Raw genomic sequence first — 18,738 nt, 5'->3', positions numbered from 1 at the left:
GAGCCTCTGTGCTCCTACTGGTAAGAGTCATGCAGTAACTTTTTGATCTCTCATCTTATTTTTAAAAATTAAAGATAATGAAAGTTAGATTGAGATTTTGGATGAATGGCATGAACAACCTTAATTGTTTTTAATCCTTAAAGGGATAGAAAGAAAAATATGTAAGAAATGATAAGACTTACAGATATTAGCAAAGAAGAAAGGCTAAAGTACCACTTACAGGCGGGGCAGGCTGGGGAGACAGCTCAGTGGAGAAAGTGCTTGTGATACAAGCATGATGACCAGTGTTCAGATCCCCAGAACCCATGTAAAAGCTGGGTGCAAGACAGAGACAGGATTTCCTAGGTATTGGCAAGCTCTGGATTCAACTGAGAGACCCTGCCTCAATAAATAAAGCGGAGAGCCACTGAGAAAGACACCAAAAATCAACTTTGGGCCTTCCTTCATATGTACAGACACATTAACATAAAAAACTTAGCAACAACATATAAACATATGAAGCCAGCGGAATCAGAATGGCTAGATTTCAATACTATCACCATTACTAGCTGGCTGAACTTGATAAGATATTTTATAGCTCTACCCCAGTTTTCTGATCTGTAGAAATGGAATAAGAACTACCTACCTCCCAAATTAATACCATTGAGTATTTTAGAAAACTATTCGGCAAAAAGTCAGTTCTTGTTCCTTTACCTTTGGTGAATAGTACATAAAACTACTGTGTTATATCACACTAACACACACACACAGAGTCTGAGGGATTGAGTACATAGTACAGGTCTTCTGTATTACCCTACTGACAGTAATATCCTTTAAATGAGCTGACACAGAACCTTTGCAAAGAAACCTTGCACTGTAGAGGTGTACGTGAATGTGTGCACATACATAAATGTGTGTGTGTGTGTGTGTGTGTGTGTGTGTGAGAGAGAGAGAGAGAGAGAGAGAGAGAGAGAGAGAGAGAGAAAGAGAGGCTTATAAACTTTTAAAGGAATATACTGAACAATTACAGGTAACTTTATATAAATGTACTTTGTTTTCTTCAGGTACGTTTCAAGGCATACAATTATGTATATAATAAAAAGATTTAAAACTTTACTGAAGGCTTTGAGTATTATGTTCATAAAATGACATCCTAAGGTCAACTGGAGAAAACAACACTACACATTTATCCATGTATAAAGCCATGATAAAACCTACATTTGAGAAACTTATACCATTCACCTCAAAAAATGCTGGAAAACCCAAAAGAAGCACATATAGGTGCTAAGAAGGAGGAAGGGGAAAATGTATGTGTGGACTTCAGCTTGGGACAGAGGGTCACACTGAAGGAGGAGGGAGAGATCAACAACACTAAGAATGTTTTAAAAAGCTGTAAGCTTACTTACAAGTACATACAGTGTGTTTGTGTGTGTGTGTGTGTGTGTGTGTGTGTGTGTGTGTGCGCGCGCGCGCGCGCACGCATGCATGCATGTATATATTGTTTACATGGAGTTACGTTACATAGGGTGATAATGCTCCCTAGAATGTGCCACAGACTATCTAACAGAAACCCCAGTGCCAGGCATGGGAACCCCCCTTTAAGTTGTTGGCCAGAAAGGGCCCAAGGGACCCCTAAAACAATAGAGGCCATTGCTATTGCCCTTGGTTGCTCCCCAGAACTTGAAAGTATGAGCCCACTACTGAGGACAGCACATACCAGATGCGGGACTTGGAGGAATGAAGCTGCCCTGGAAGGCCCCTCTCTGAGGACTAACTTTCGCAGTATCTGAAGGTGCTACACAAGCTGCCAAGAGAGAGAAGCAAGCAACAGTCCCACCCAGCATGGAGCCTATGACTGGCCTGTCAAGATATTCCCAGTTGTGCAACAGTAATACTTTTATTTGAGGCTAACCAACAGCCGTCTAATTGGATCTAAGGCCCACTCAATAGGAAGGAATTCAAGCCTGGAACTGTAAAGCCAGCTAACTACCCCTGGCTGGAGAGGACTCGGACCCCACAGGAGAAAAGACCACTGTCATTTCCCTAATGTAACCTCATTTCTAACTGCATTCTAAACACTTACCCTGCTGCCCACAGGTGAACCCAGTCTCATCAACAAAGCAGATGGAGGCTACTACAGAGGTCAGTGACTGGTCAAATGCAGGGACTAAGTGACAGGGGAGCCCGTCCAGTACATCTACAAAGAATACCTACACCTAAGAGTCAGGGGTGGGAAGACTGTGTGAAATCCAGGGGATTTCCTACCAGACACTGTTTTGTAGACACAAAGGGATGCCACACCCATGACATCTCCAGTGTCATTTCCTAAATAAGACCTGTATAATGACACCATCAGTCAATATGCCAACAAGGATAGGGGAAATGTTATAAGGACCCATCCTTAGATGAAGAGCTACAGACAACCAGTGACTGCTGAGAGAGAAGGAAGCTGTCTTCTCCAGCGATGAGCTCCCTGATAGGTTATTCAATCCCAAGTGATCTTTCCTAAACACATGAACATAACAGCAAACTAAATCAACTCAGGAAGTTGTGAGTGTGTGTGAGTGAGTGTGTGTGTGTGGATAACTATATAATTATATTAGAAGAAGGCATGAACTTGAGAGAGTGGGGGGCATGGAGGAGGTGGAGTGGGGAGGGTTGGAAATAATACAAATACAGTACTCATGTATAAATTCTAAAAAACAAAAATTGTCTTGAGGACCTCATAAAGGGCTAAGACAGAGAAAGAGGTATGGGGATTTTCTAGTCAGAGTGTGTAAGCATTAAGGGACATGGACAGTATGCATAAAGCTGTTCAACGGGAGAGGACTTCACTGATAGAGAAAATACCCACTGCAGGGACGGACACATGAAGTTACCCTTCCTCTCAAGGAATAGAAGAACTGGTTATGTTTGTATAAAAAGAAACATGGATTAATAAGATAAATAGATTAAATGAAAGTTATACTCGGTAGCCCAAGCTAGCTTAGGTCTCCCAAATGCTGAGACTGCAGGCAGGTCCTACACACTCAGCTCACACTGGTCACCTCTAACCGTAAGACCTATCAGTAGCTGTACTACTGCTACTGGAAACACTATGTAAGTGTTGTAAGAAAGCTAGAGAGCCTGGCCCCACAGCGGGTGCTGGTGAGACACCCACTGCACTGGCTGGCAGGCAGGCAGGCAGGCAGGGAGGGAGGCAGGCCTGCCAGGATGAAAGCCTACACCGACTTAGTTCTATTGTTGTACCACAAAGCAGAGCTTCCATCCCTTTACTGAGAGGAAAGCACAGCCAGAGGCCATTTTCTCTTCTCAGTGGGAACCTGTCCGTCCAGTTACACTCTACAGTCTAGAATCAGCAGCTCCTCTAACTAGTACTGTTTTCTAGGCCCTATCTTCCCACTTCTGCTTCTAGATAGGTGCATAAGACAACTTTTGTTCAATACAAACCTCACCTTCCTGGAGGGAGCCTGCTTCCCTTAAAGGCTGGAATACCACTACCAGGTCTATAAGGTTTTCCTCTTACAGCCCCCGTTCTTTCTAAAGTTATGTTCTACTCTGTACATCCTCACATCCTGAATTGTTTCTTTCTGTAACTACTTCTATACGAAGTATCCCTCCAGGCTGCCACTGTAGCAAGCACAAGCCTGCTTTAGGAAGTTATTCCTCACTGTGGGGAAACAGAGTGAAACATATGCTAAGTGCTCACATGACTGAACTCACATTAACATTTATGGGACAATAAGTACCTGTAAGATACAAGATCTCCAATGTCAAAAAACTGGACGTTGGGGATGCAAGCTCTACAGAGTTATAGCATAGCAAACGGGGAAAGCGTGGCAACAAGACAGGTGAGTAAAAATGGTAGGATGAAGAAGATGAACTTTGCTGAACAGTCAGAAGTTCTTCAGAGATGAAATCTACCGTGCTCTTCAAAGACCAAGTTTAGTGTGCTGAGGACATGGGAAGGGCAGCCCAGGTAGCGCTAAAGCATTGTGTTAGAAGCAGGAAGGGGCGGGAAGTACAGTCACACAAGTACAGCACTACACAGGCAAGGGGCGTGAGTAGAAGATGGCCTTCCTTCCCCAGGCAAGCACCGAGGAAGCACTGTTGAGTTCACAAGGGGACAATGACTACATTCTGTCCACAATTTATAACAAACCCTGTTAGCCGCCTGGAAGACAGACCAAAGAAATCTGATTAGAAACAGGAGATCTGACTATATTAATATTTTAAGAAAACGATTTTAAAGGCATGTAACATGAAGTTGTGTGGAACAAAATGGAAGAAAAAAACAAAAATGGTATTTAGGAAATCTAATCTGTATGGTGTAATTAGTTGTATATGTACATGTACAGAAGATCGGCAGGGTAACTGTAAATGATGTCCCTTCACAGAGGGTGCGAGCAAAGGCTGAGGAGCACAGGCACTGGAGAAAATGCATTCAACTTCAGAAAGGAAAGGGAGGCAGCCATGAGAAACTCAGGTGCAGATGTGCTAAACATGGCGGGTCCATCCTGAAGCAGAAGCCAAAAGTGGAGAGAGTAGTATTCAGAGGATGACTATAGGAACTCAGCGTGGGACCAGAATGAGTGTCAGCAAAGGAGACTAAAAAGAACAGCTGTCAAAGGTCATCCAGGACTGCCCAAGCACAGACATATTGCAACTACCAATAAAAACTGCAGTAGGGTAAAGATGAAAAAATACCCACTGGCTCCGGAAATTAGGTAGCCTGTGTACATGCTGAGGACGGTAGAAAGCACGCCCTACTCCTGCTGGAACTGGAAAGGAAATGGCTGACTAGCAGTAAGGTGAGCTCTCCCTGGGTGTAGGGATACTGGGAATGAAAATAATCAGTCTTTCAAGACTCCAAGATGGAAAAGCTTACAAAATTAAACCAAAGACTAGAGAGGAACAACTCACAGATGAAGGCTGTTAGGAAGACAGGAAGAGAACTATGAACAGGCAAGAAGCAGCTTAGCAACAGGCTAGAGCACCAACGGCCCTCACGAGAGCTGCAGCGTGCTGTTGGACAAGGGAGCTCAAGCCTAATTCACCGCGCGGTAACTCAGCCCTGCCACGGTGCTGTCCCCTGTGGGGACGGTGACCTGTTTCACAGATCAGTCTCTTTGAGTTAAACTATGAAGACTAGCTTCAAGGAGCTTCAAGAGAGTCCAGTTTTAAAATTATTATTTTGAGAAGAATATACTTGAAATGTTAGCACACAAAGTGATGAGCTTCATCACGCTACTTTTGTATTTATGGCATTATGGCTGCTTCCTATCCACCCTCCCGCCCCATCTTGCAGGTCCCCTCTCCTACAGCCAGTCTTCCCTCCTGTCCCCTGCTTTCACACTACATGCATTCCATTACAGTACTCTAAGCTCTTGGCTTCTTCTAATGGCTTCCTTTACACATTTAGGAGTCACATGCTCTCTCATTTAGACTTCACACATGAAGGAAATTTTATTTATTTATTTATTTTTGCTTAGCATGACTTCCAGGAAGCACTGACTTTGTGAGAATAATACAAATGTTGTTATGTCACAGTTCAACACAAGGTGGTAATATGCCTACACATTAGTATTTTGGTTCCTGTTGGCTACAGAAGTAGGCTGCCCTGGCACAGACAGGTATTTAAGACACCTGGGTGTTCTTTTCATGCCTGTCTGTTAAGACTTTACCCTTCTTGCTTCTGACTGCTACTTACTGCTCTACTCTGTGGTTTGAGCACAGACTACAGCACCTTCACCTTGCATGTAGCTTTGTGTATCTTTAAGAGAAACTTCAGCTACTGTGACTGATGAGATTTGACCCGCACACAGACCTTCCCCGCCTTTGTTCCCCTAGAGCCAATCCCTTAGGCGTATTCCTAGTGCTGCTGCACAAGAACACCAGCAAAGCACAGCACAGCACCCCCCCCCCCATTTGCCCACATCTACTATGGATCCCATAGACTATCACCTCCTAACCTCCCTCCCCCAACTCATCACTATATCCCAGGCCCCAACTGAAGCAGACACCTCAGGCTCAACTGCAGGTCACACCTACCAGTAAACCAGCTGGGTTGCTGCAGACCTCCACTCTCTTTCCCTAGAGCCAATCCCTCAGTCTCCTCTCTGGCACAGCAACATCTCACCAGCTGTGGCCTCCCTCCTGTTCACTTCTCTTGTGGACCCCATACCATCCCCTCCAGACTTCCCTCCTCTGACTCATCACTGCATCCCAGCCTCCAACACCAGCAGGCATTCCCTACGAACACACAGCCTAGCAGACCAGTAAAAGAACCAACACACAGCCATCACACTCTGAAAATCCAGACAGGAAACAGAAACTAAAGACCAAAACACCCACTCAACAAAGACAAATCCAGAAATCAGCACCTAGACCTATAATCACCCTAAACCCAGATGCCTAGATGTCAGCTTAAGAACACATCTCTACTGAGGCCCTGCTATGCTTCCACAGCAGGACCAGAGTATTCCAACACAGTGGAAGCAGGAAAAAGACCTTCAAACCATCTATAAGAAGATGATAGAGGTCCTTAAAGAGGAAATAAAGAAATCCATTAAAGAAATCCAGGAATACACAAAGAAACAATTGGAGGAAATGAATAAATCCCTTAAAGAGAGCCAGGAAAATACAAACTGGAGGAAATGAATAAATCTCTTAAAGAAAGCAAGAAAAAAATAAACACCTGCATGTGCTTTGAACATGGAGAGGTCAAACTGGTGCCAGCCTGGAGCCTTCACCTCTACAGTCTAGTCTCTGGGGTGCAAGAAGGTACTCTGTGGGCTATGAAAAAGAAACATGGACCAACCCACCAAGAAGATGTGCTGGGAAATGGTGCTACAGAACATGCGGGAATAGCCAACCAATTCTGACTTGAGGCCCACTCCATGAGAGGGAGCACATGCTTAATACTGCCTGGATGGCCAGGAACCAAAAACTGGGTAGCCCAGAGAGCTAGGGTAGAACCAAACATAACTGGCAAAAAAAATCAATCAATCAATCAATCAATCAATCCATCAATCAATGAAATGATTCCTAATGGTATTCTGCTATACTCAGAGATCAGTGCTTTGTCTAGTTGTCAGCACAGAGGCTCCTCTAGCAGACAATGGGAGCAGATGCAGAGACCCACAGCCAGATAGTATGGGGAGAGTCTAAATTGGAAGTCTTCACTGGGTGCTTCCCCTCACCATTTGGGGGATCCCAGAGGAAAAGGGATGGAAAGATTATAGAAGTCATAGAGGATGGAGGCCAGGAGAACATGGCCCATGGAATCAACTAAGCACAGTTCACATGGCTCACAGAGACTGAAGTGGCAAGCACGGGGCCTGCAGGTGTCTTCACCAGGTCCTCTGTGTACATGTTGTGTCTGTTAGCTGGGCACATTTGTGGGACTCCTAACTGTGTGAGTGGGTGTGTCTCTGACTCTTCTGCCTGCTCTTCGGACTCTTTTCCTCCAGTTGGGCTGCCTTGTCCAGACTTGACTTGTCTTACTGTGCTTGTTTTGTCATGGTTGGTTGTCATCTCTGGGAGACCTGCTCTTTTCTAACAGGAGATGGAGGAGGAATGAATCTGGGGGTGATGGGAAGAAGTAGGAGCAGGGAGGAATAGAAGGAGGGCAACTGTGGTTGGGAGAACTGTATGAGAGAAGAATCTATTTCTAATAATTAGAAGGAAGTTATCTGATATCTATAGCTCCTCAGTGGCAGCAGTGAGCTGCAGCTGAACAGCAGGGCCTCTGTGCCAACTCCTGCAGCCCTCTGCTCTCCAAGCAACAGACTGCTGCAAAGGAGAATTCCCATCTGTCATTTTGAGTGGACACTGCAGGTACCTTCATTACTAAGGGCTTGGCTGCTGCAGGGAAATAACATGAGGATAAAAATCCTGTTTTCTGTGTCTAGCTTAAAAATACATTTCAGATGGATGAATTTAAAAATATTCATTACATTTATTCACTCATTTACTTATTTTAATTAGTGTGTGTGCTTGCACACATATGTAGGTCAGAGGTCACCTGCAGGAGTCAGATCTCTATGTATGGACTCTACTGTGTGGATTCCTGGGTCAAACACAGGTGCTGAAGCTCAGGAGCAGGAGCCTTTATCCACCGAGCCATCTCACCAGCCCTCGAATGAATAGATTTTATTCCAAGAATACATGCATACATTTCTAGTAAGATTGATTACACTGAGAAGTTTCAAAATTTAACTGAAAAAAAATCAAAAACCAAAACCAAACGACACAAACGTTACTGTGCTGAGCTAGGCTAGGTCTGAGTCCAGCTGTACTATAAGACTTCCCGGTGCCAGGCGGTGGTGGCGCACACCTTTAATCCCAGCACTTGGGAGGCAGAGGCAGGCAGATTTCTGAGTTCAAGGCCAGCCTGGTCTACAGAGTGAGTTCCAGGACAGCCAAGGCTATACAGAGAAACCCTGTCTCAAAACAAAACAAAACAAAACAAACAAACAAACAAACAAAAAAGACTTCCCAAGCACTAGATATTCTAGGAGGAACAATGCCAACTATCGAAAATGAAAACAACCACAGGACTCACTTGCAAAGTACGTGCTGCATTTGCTATGCACTGACTCATAGGTAAGGTGACATTGTCCTTAAATACATACTTATGTATGAATTTTAAAGATGTATACAAGAAATGTGTGTTCGTTATAAAAAAAAAATCTATAAAGAACCAGCAATCTTCTTAGTCAAAAGTAAGACTGCTACTAATACAGTAATAATCTGAAAACCTTTGTGGGTATGTGAGTGTAGGCAAGTGTGCCATAGCACACATGTGGAGGTAAGAGAAGAGCCTCAGCTAGTTGTCGGTCCCCGCCGCCCACCCTGCTTTCGGAGTCTCTTGTTTGCACTGGGTGAACCAGGCGGCTGGCCTCTGCCATGGAGATCTCCTGTCCCCTCCTGTCCTGCTGTGGGAGCACTGCGATTACAGACACACACAGCTATGCTCCGCCTTCCATGGAGTCTGAGGACTCTGAACTCAGGCTCTCATGCTGCATATCTCCCCAGCTCTGACACCCAGTTTTAAGTGAATGGGCAACATGTATGTGTGGTTTAGTTTAATGGGTACACACACATATGCTTTTTTAAATTGGTGCAAATGTGTGTGCATGAGTTTGTGGAAGTTAGACAACAGCTTTAGGCATCATTTCTTTGAAATGCTGTCCAGTCTTTTGAGGTAGGGTCTCATTGGCCTGAGGCCTGACAATTGGGTTGAACTAATTCAACAAGCACCAGAGATTCTTCTCCCAGGGATCCTCCTATCTCTGCTTCTCCACTTCTGGGATTACAAGAGTGTGCCACCAAGCTTGGTTTAGCTACCTACCCACCCACCCACCCACTCACTCACCCACTCACCCACCCACCCTCCTTCCCTCCAATTTGGACCATTGTGTAAGCACATAACTAACTAACCTATCTCCCCAGCCTCCACAGAGCTCATTTTTGATCTAGGAAGATTCAATCAGCCCACTGTTTTGGCAACACATGTGAGGAACTATGATAACCATCTGATTATAAGATGTAAGTCAATCTTTTTTCAAATCATAGAAGAAGTTAATAGTTCAAGAAGAAGCTAAAGAGAAGCAATATTATCAGTAGAGTGTCCTTGTGAGAATTCAGTCAGTGGTTTAGGAGTGGTTTGAAAGGATGAAAAGCACATGATACCTGTCACTGCTAAAAACTGTTATCAACATTATAATAACACTTCAATTATGTTGCTAATAATGTACCATTTTTATAGAAACCTAACTGGTTGAACTAAAAAGTCAGAAAGAAGGTTTAAGAATACAGAAAATTTAAGATTTTGAGGGCTGGAAATACAGCTCAGTGGTAGGGCAATTGACTAGCATGTGTGAGACCCTAAATTCAATTCCCAGCACTGGCAAATAGACAGACAGATGAGCAGAAAGAGAGATACACAGATGATAGATAGATGACGATATATAGGTAGATAGATGAAAGATGTTTTGAGGGGAGTGTTTTCATCTCTTAACTATCTCAAAAAACTGTGGTTCTTTGAAAAAGTAAAATATCAATCAGCTAAGATGCGATTTTTATACAAAGATACTATACGAAGAAGAAATATTATTTGTTACCCCAAGGGTAAAGGCCACACCTTAACAGACTTCTGGACGTCTACCAGTATATCTCGGGTAACATTCTGTGACCACAGACTGAACAATCAGTGAGGAAACCAAACTTTTCCTGGGATTTTGAGAGGAAGCAGAAGAACCAAGAAGGACCATACTGGTGACTAAAACAGTAGCACCTGGATCAAGGCAGGCATCTTACAATGGCTCCCAAGCTCGAGACACTACAAGGTCTGGGCTAAGTACAAAGGTTAAATGCCTGTGTGTTTTGGAGAATATGTGTCTGTATGTACTGGAGAGTTGGGAAACACATAACAAGGGTTAAGATTACTACTCCTGGTCATCTGTGCAGCCACTCTTACCAGCAGGTAAGCAGTCAGCTCTGCAAAGACTGCCACACTATATCCAACAGGGAATTTTCTCAAATTTCCTGAAAAAGATAACAACGTAAGGCAAAGAGAGTCTAACCTACCTCTCTCTTTGCAAAGGACAAAAAGAAACTCAGCAGCAATCTGCTTGACTCCGAGGTCAACATGTGTCATGAGGCGCACCAGCTTATTCCTCACAGTCGAGCCGACTTCCGGTCGATTGGTCACATCCCTCAAAGGTGGTAAAACCTGATTGCAAAGGTGAAAGAAGCCATCATCAATGGAGGGTGCTGGCATACATGGGAATGGCACCAGATAACTGGTCAATCCTAGAAGGAATTATACTTAAGGCTTTGGTTTTTTGTTTTTGTTTTTTTTGTTTTTTTGGTTTTTTTTTTTTTTTTTTTTTTTTTGGTTTTTCAAGACAGGGTTTTTCTGTGTAGCCCTGGCTGTCCTGGAACTCACTCTGTAGACCAGGCTGGCCTTGAACTCAGAAATCCACCCGCCTCTGCCTCCCAAGTGCTGGGATTAAAGGCATGCGCCACCACCGCCCGGCTATACTTAAGTTTTTAGTAAGAGTAGCAAACAGAAACAACTGTGAGCTTCCAAATAAAATGAAATAAACCATCATCATAACCAGCCATAACCAGACCTCAAATAATCCCCCGTGTGTGGTAAGGTTTTGTTTGGATAGAAACATGTTTCCCTGTGCTACATGGCTACTGCAGCTCCTGCAGTGGTTCTGGTGCCTAACAAACATGAATCTGCAGTCCATGTCCCATTGCTCTTTCTTGCTGGGTATGACAGCAGAGGCTTATGATGCATGTGCAAGGAAGGCTGAGAGAGGATGACAAAAGGTCAAAGTCTGCTTTAGCCCCATCAGAGGAGGTTGAGTCCAAGAGCAAAGGGGCGTTGTAAAGCCAGTAAAGCGCTTCTTTGTGCGCTTGAGGACCTGATTCAATATTCAGAAACCACAGGAAAAAATCCAGGTGGCATGGGCTTATAATCCTAGCATGGGGGCAAGTAGAGACAGGAGGATTCTGGGGCTAGCCGGCCTAGTCTAGTTGGCCAGTTTCAGGACAGTGAGAGAGACAGGGAAGAGTGAGGGAGAGAGTAGATGGTGTCTAAGACAGAGCACCTGAAGTTGTCCTGTCTTCTGCCCTGTACATATGTGTGGATGTGTTCACACACGCATCTACCTCCCCCGACCCCCGCACACTAACAACACCAATGCTTTCCCATTCTTTTACATACTTCCTCAGTGGCCCAAGCCATGCTGACTTCTCAATTCGCTTAATTCTAATAGCATAATAGGTAATTAATTTTAAAAAATCTGTACTTATGCATTTTAGTTGTTTAATTTTATAATGGCTATTTCAGGTTGAATATTCCTAACTCCAAAATCTGTAACCTTTGAGTACTGACATGATACCACCAATGGAAACTGCATGTGACAAGGAAAATGAACTTCATGTGATAGGTTAAGTAAAGGGATGCTAAAATGTGTAAATTATCTTAAAGCTCCAGGGAATGGGTGCATACAAAACATGAATTTCGTATTTACACTTAGGTCTCACTGCAAGGTATCTTTCTGTATATCTATGCAGATATCCTCAAATCTAAAAATATTACAAATCTGAAACACTTAAACCCAACCATTTGGGGGAGAGATAACCTTTCTTCACCAAGTATTTTTCTCTAATGCTATCTACAGTAACAGATTGCTCTTTTCCTCCCTCTCTCCCTCCTCCCCTTCTTCCTTCTCCCCAAGGGTCTCTCTTTAATGAAGAAAACTCATCCCCTGACCTCTCCCTCACTATCTTTACTACTCTGTTTCCCATCTCCCATCGATACTCTTCTACAGTCCTCTCCAGCTCTGACCACCTGGTACAGTAAATATTTATTGTGTGCCTCTTTCCACCAAAGCACATTCTAAGAAGCAATACCCCAGGATGTGGGGTGCATCTTTCTGAGCATCTCTCGTTTAACTCTAGTGCTTATCCTAATGTCTTTCTTTAAAAAGTAAGTTTCCCCCTTTCTTTATTAGTCTCTTCTAAGTGCCTGGAAGACACACACACACACACACACACACACACACACACACACACACACACACTATAGGTGTCCAACAACTGATTTCCATTAAATGATATATTGACTCATTTTCTGTTACTATAGAAAATACTCAAGGCATGCTAATGTAATGAAGAAAGGAGTTTTATTTAGTTTACAGTTCTGGAGGTTGAAAGCCTCAGGGTCAGTAGTGACCCTACCTACTCCTACTGCTACTGAGGGCCTAATGGCAGATGATGTCATAAAGGCAGGGGTGTTTGTAGGAGGAAATGTTCTTACATTGAGAAATAAAAAGCCAGATAGTGATTCAAAGGTCAGGTCTGCTCCAGAGTTCTCTCTGTAAAAGCTGAAGGGTCCTGTAGGAACTACCCTAACCCTGCTGAGGCAGTGCCCACTGAGGATTTTCCATAAGGCCATACCTCTTAAAGGTTCTACATCATTACCCACCCACTGCCATCCTGGGGACATCAAGTCTCTAACACATGTTCTTAGAGGAAAAACTATACCCACATCACAGAAAGTGCCTTTTATATAAACAGATCTTGTGCTAGGAAATGAGGCACATCACAAGGCCAAAGAACAACTTACTATACACCTACACAGACTGTATACATGTGGCATTTTGTTTAATCTAGTTAACTGCTTTCCACCTTCCACCTCTCTTTATCTACAGTGAGTGCACCGGGAGGGAAGCATAGGGACTGGAATACAGCTATAAATTAAAACAGAGACCGCGTGTCAGATAAAGAATCTATCCAAATGTCTGTAAGATCCACATGTAAAACATCTCTACAAGTGTGGAGCATAATGTAAGGCAAAGATACAACACCTTCTGAATTTGAGTCAATTCAATTCTACTGGGTTTAATCCTTATCTCTAGAAAAATGAAGCACTGGATAGTGACTTCTACAGACTGCATCTACCGTAATATCCAGTGTGTGCAACTACAGACAAACGTTAGCATGCAGAATCACCAACTACTTTCTGGGGCTTCTTAAACACGTTACTGCCCTGTTGTTGTTCCCTGTCATCTCCAAAGGGGCACATGCACACTGACACTATCTCCCAACGTTTGGTTAAGTTGTAGCCAGTTTCTCTCTCAAACACAGCATCTCCTCTCTAAGTCTAAGGCTAATACAACCTGGGTCAGTAAATTTCCAGTTTTCATTTGTAACTGCTCAAACACAGAGCACTCAAGGCCAATTTCCTTTGTGTACTCCTGAGCTAGATTTAATGAGGTAGTTGCTACTACGTGTAATAAGTAATTAGACATAGCTTCAACTGCAGTATTAGCATAGCTAATTATCTGTTATTTTCCCTTTGGTGTTAGAGATTGAGTTTATGGCCTTGTGAATGCCAAGCACATGCCCACCAGTGAGCCACGCCCTGTTACATTCACCCATTATGCTCAGCCTTTCTTGAGCACTATCTACAGTACACCCTCTTTAGAAGTTTTTTCTTTCTCTTCCCTCCTTCCTCTGCCCTTTCTTTTCTTTCTTTAAATCCAAGGACTATTTTATTAGAGTGTGAAAGAAAAGCAACGGGACAGGCAGGCTGCACGTTATGGCACTGCTACGAGGGAGATGGAGGAGAAGAGGAAGTCACGTCTTTGAGTAAGAATCAGCACTGGAGTCTGCAACCAGTTGTGGAACAGGGATGGGGGAGTGTCAGAACAAAGAGCAGAAAAGGGGACAAAGTTAAGCCTCTGAGTTACCATTCAGAAAAGCGGGCAGGCTTAGCAGTGAGGATCTGTGAGGACTATGGCAAGGGGGCTCCTGGACAAGATGAGGACTCATCACCTCCCTGTGTATGTGGGCCATGCTGAGCATCCTCTCATCCTCTAAGGTCTGTACATTAAAGCATGGTCCCTGCTACGGTGGTGGCAAGAGGTGGTGAGCTGACCTTTGAGAGCTCAGGTAACTGGGGATTAAGGTAACTCTGGCACCCTTGCAGGAGAGCAAACTGTCATAAGGGTGAGCTCACTCTGGCTTTATGTTATGTGCCAGACAATCCTCACCTAAGCCGAGCCAATGCCAGTACCTTCCTCTTAAATCTATGGGACTAAATGTTTTCTTTATAAAGTTAGGCTGCCTCAGGGTTTCATTATAACAGTGATGAACAGACTAACATAAAAAATTGGTACCAGAAGGTACTGTAGAGTTGTAACTATATGCAACTATTTTGTGTATATTGTATTCTATTGTGTTATTGTATGTATACCATAACTACATGTAATAATTGTTACTGAATTATACCTGAAAATGGGGAGGCAGCTTTGGAGCTGGTGACTAGAAGAAATTAGAAGAATTTCAAGAAATAAGTTAGGAAATTCCAAACGTTATAAATGGAGTTTAATTGGAAATTCTGGTAAGGGTTCAGAAGAAGAAGAAACTAGGAAACTAATTTTGGATGGAAAGGAGAATCTGATGGGGAAATGGGGGAGCTATTATACTGTTATAAAGAATGTGACCATACCACATTCATGTGCTAAGACAAGGCTGAAATTAGGGATGCTGGACTAGTTTATTTGGCCAGAGAAATTTCAAAACAATAAAATATCTGGGTTATAATGTTAGTGTTACTGGCTACTGTTGGATTTATAGTAAGTGTTGGAAGCAAAAGGAAATAGAAGATTAATAAATTCACAGTTTACCCAAGGAATAAGCAGAAAAAGTGACTAAGGGTATGGATAAGGAAGGTCCACAGACAGACTGTCAGATACTGGCAAGAACGCTAATTATGAGTTCTATAAAAGCCTTGAGGCCACCTCCCAAATCGTCTACCCCCCTGCCCCATCAGAGGCCAAGAGATTTTTCAGGACAGCATTGTCTCGGGGACTGAGCCCAGGGTGCTCTCTACTGGCTTACTCTACAGGACCAGCTCAGGATCTGTCTCCCTGTCCAACTGGTGGGGTTCTGTGGCTGCAGCAGTGGATCAAGCAGAATCAGAGTTCATATCAGAGGCAGATTTTTCTGCCATCTATGTGGTGATGATTCTGCAGGTATGAAAAATGCAAGACTTGTAAGATCATGAGAACATCAACCAAGATTTCAAAGAAGGGCAAGCAGAAATGTGCTGCAGGCTCAGAGCCCCTGCAATGAGTACCCAGTGAGATGCTGCATACTGGAGATGCTGGAGTAGAGCCATAGGAGAGACCCAAGAAACACAGGGCGACCAGCAACATGGTTAGCAAGCAGTCAACTGGGCAGTGTCCAACAAAACTCATTGACCCTCTCCCTGGGACTTTGAGCCAATTCCCCACTTTTGCTTCTTTTGAAATAAAAAATATACCCAGTGGCTGTGCCATCACTGCATAGTGCAAGTAGCAAAGTCATTCTGACTTGATAGATGAAAGGAATTTGCCTCGACTCTAGGAGCTTTGTACTTCTTGTTGTTATTGTGTGTGTACATGCATGCAGGCATATACTCAGATGGCAGACAACACTGTGTGTCTTGTTTACTATTTGCTGCCTTATTCCTTTGAGATAGGGTCTCTTAGTGCACCTAGAGCTAGGTCAGTAATCTCACCATCCCTCCTGTGTCAAGCACCGACAGTGCTGAAGGTCACACATGGCCCTTCCCAACTTTTTTACCTGAGTGATGAGGACTTGAAAGTAGGTCCTCATGTTTATGTAACAAGTGTTCTTACCCTCCCAGCCATTACCTCACCACTGGTTATTGTTTTCAGACACGTTCTCACTATGCAGCTCAGGTTGCTACAACTTTGTAGCTTTGAAGGGATGCCAGAGTGAGTTAAGACTACTGGGAAACGGAGTGACCATATCTTGCACTGAGCACATGAACATGCTAGCTGAATACTGGCTTTCCCTTTCTCTGCTTCCTGGTCTAATGAGAAATGAACAAATAACTTAAATTCCTTATGTCACAACTTGAAGCTGTGGTTGCTACCGTGCCTTCCCTACCGTGAAGGACCATACTCTTAGACTGTGAGCCAGAATAAATCCTTCCTCCCTAAGTTGCTTCTGTCCCAACAACAAGCAGCGTGACTGCTGTGCCCTGTGCTGTCCTGCAGATCCTCTGGATGGCAGTGAGATAGCTGTCATTGGACGTGATCCCTTATCCTTGGACCTCCAGAGTGACAGGCTCAGGCCTCCCCTTGTCTGCAGAACTCTTCAGTATCCTGCCTCAGAGATCCCACTACACTGACGGACCTTACAGTCTTCATCATCCTTTCACCCATCCCATCCCATCCCTCACCTGTACTGCAGTGTGTCCTTAGGACGAAGAGGGTCTTGTATTTTAAGGCATGTATGTAGCTGACTGATAGGCTTCTTTCTTATTAGAAAGAGTAAACATAGACAGTTTACTTGAACCTTGATCTTGCTTTTATTAACAAATAAAAACATAGAAAATAAGCTATTTTCTTTTTTAAAAAAAGTATTTTAATCCTATGTGTATGGGTGTTTTGCCTGCATGTATGTCTGTGCATGTGTGTATGCACTGCCTGTGGAGACAGAAGAGGGCACTGGGTCCCCTGGAACTGGAGTTACAGACAGATGTGAGCTGTAATGTGGGTCATCTGGAAGAGCAATGAGTGCTCTCAGCCTGAGGCCATCTTTCCAGCCCCATAAGATATGTTCATTCATTATTCTTTATCAAGTTCTTCTAGTTAAGGTAAAATGTTTCAAAGGAATCAAACTTATAAGCTGAGCTAACTGGTTAGTTTATCTTGTTGAAATAGCTATCATGCTTTAAAGACGGTATCTCCATTCAAAAGTAATTAGTTTGGGGCTGGAGAGATGGCTCAACAGTTAAGAGCACTGACTGCTCTTCCAGAAGTCCTGAGTTCAATTCCCAGTAACCACATGGGTCACAACCATCTGTAATGGGATCTGATGCCCTCTTCTAGCATGTATGGAGACAGTGACAGTGTAGTCACATGATCAATCAATAAACAGTGAGTTCCTGCTTTTTGATGTCTTTTATCTACACTATTCATGTGCTTGATACACAGTAAAGAGTGTACTTTATTTTCACTATGTATCAAAATGACCCTGATTAATTTATAAATGACCAGTGAAGTAAAGGGTTATGTTAGTAATGGCACAGTAGAACTAAGAGGAAGAAACGGGAAAGGAGGATGGAAAGTTATGGTATTAATTTGGGCTATGCTAAAGGAAAACCACTACACATCCAATAGTTAGAATGAGCAGCTCATCATAAATGTCCAGGGCTCTGAGGATGCCTCAGGTTATATTTTAGCATATATATCTGGGAATCATCAGTATATAGATGTTTTCAAAATCACTACACCAGGATGTGATCAACAAACCAACAAGGGAGGAAAGAGGTAGACAGAAGATGCACTAGTCTTAGGCATGCAAACATTTAGGACTGGGAAGATGACCAGCAAAGGTCTCTTCTGTGTCTCAAGATCCAAAATTAAGTAAGAGTTTCATGGAGGTGGGAACTTACACCAATGCTACCAGAGGCCAGGCACATTTGCACCTGTCATGACAGAGGGCTTGCCTAGCATGCACCATGAGGTGAGATGGTCTCCAGCACTGCATAAATTTGGTGTCGTGATACACATAGAACCCTAACACTTCAGAGGTGGTGGCATGAGGATCAGGAGTTGAAGACCATCCTCAGATACATAGTGAGTCAGAGGACAGTGTGGGTTACATGGGGCTCTGTTTCCTTTTGGAAAAAAAAAAAAAGGAGTCCTAAAATGTACTGGAATGTTCTGGGAAGCTGCCTGGTATTGGTGGTCTTAGGCTAAGGAAGTCTAGTCAGTTTGTATGTTCAGTAGCAGCCCACAGTAGGTTAAAGGCTGACTCAACCATGTTGCTGAGCACAGGTAACGCTGTCTAGAAAGGAGTGACTACAGCTATGAACTACATGTGAGCTTGTCTAGGTGTGAGAGAAGGAAAGGCACAGAAGAGCAAAAAGAATGGTGCATTCTCCATGAGACAGGATGAGGTCGCCTGGAAGCACTGAGTAAAGACGTGTGAGGCTGGAATTGTTCGGAGCCTGGTACTGTCCCAGTCTTGAGTTTCTGATGAGTGTGAGTGGTTCAAAGCTTACTGCTTCTTCTCAGCTTATGCCCCAATCTGTCAGTGCGTTATGTAAGCTGCACTTTCAAGAAAGCTCAAAGGATGAACTCTGGCCACTGCCACACCTGCTATTCCTTCTTCGGTTCCCAGGACTGCTCTCACTATGTGGTGTGGCAGCCA

General features: G+C 43.6%; 1 protein-coding gene across 11 annotated transcripts in view; it reads right to left on the bottom strand.

The window, feature by feature from the left end:
• Window positions 1-18,738, bottom strand: part of Ric8b (RIC8 guanine nucleotide exchange factor B) — a 97,825-nt gene that overhangs the window by 25,378 nt on the left and 53,709 nt on the right. For all 11 annotated transcript variants that reach the window (XR_013106256.1, XR_013106253.1, XR_013106254.1 and 8 more), the window contains one exon: window positions 10,573-10,717. Coding sequence is in view for 7 of the 11 variants with exons in the window: in XM_076919788.1 (XP_076775903.1) it covers window positions 10,573-10,717 (145 nt within the window). In the remaining 4 variants the exon portion in view is untranslated. The remainder of the gene's footprint in view (window positions 1-10,572; window positions 10,718-18,738) is intronic.

Source organism: Arvicanthis niloticus, chromosome 22 (assembly GCF_011762505.2).
Source record: "Arvicanthis niloticus isolate mArvNil1 chromosome 22, mArvNil1.pat.X, whole genome shotgun sequence".
Taxonomy (NCBI): domain Eukaryota; kingdom Metazoa; phylum Chordata; class Mammalia; order Rodentia; family Muridae; genus Arvicanthis; species Arvicanthis niloticus.
Note: the sequence above shows the minus strand (reverse complement) of the source record. Positions and strands in the feature narration are given on the sequence as shown.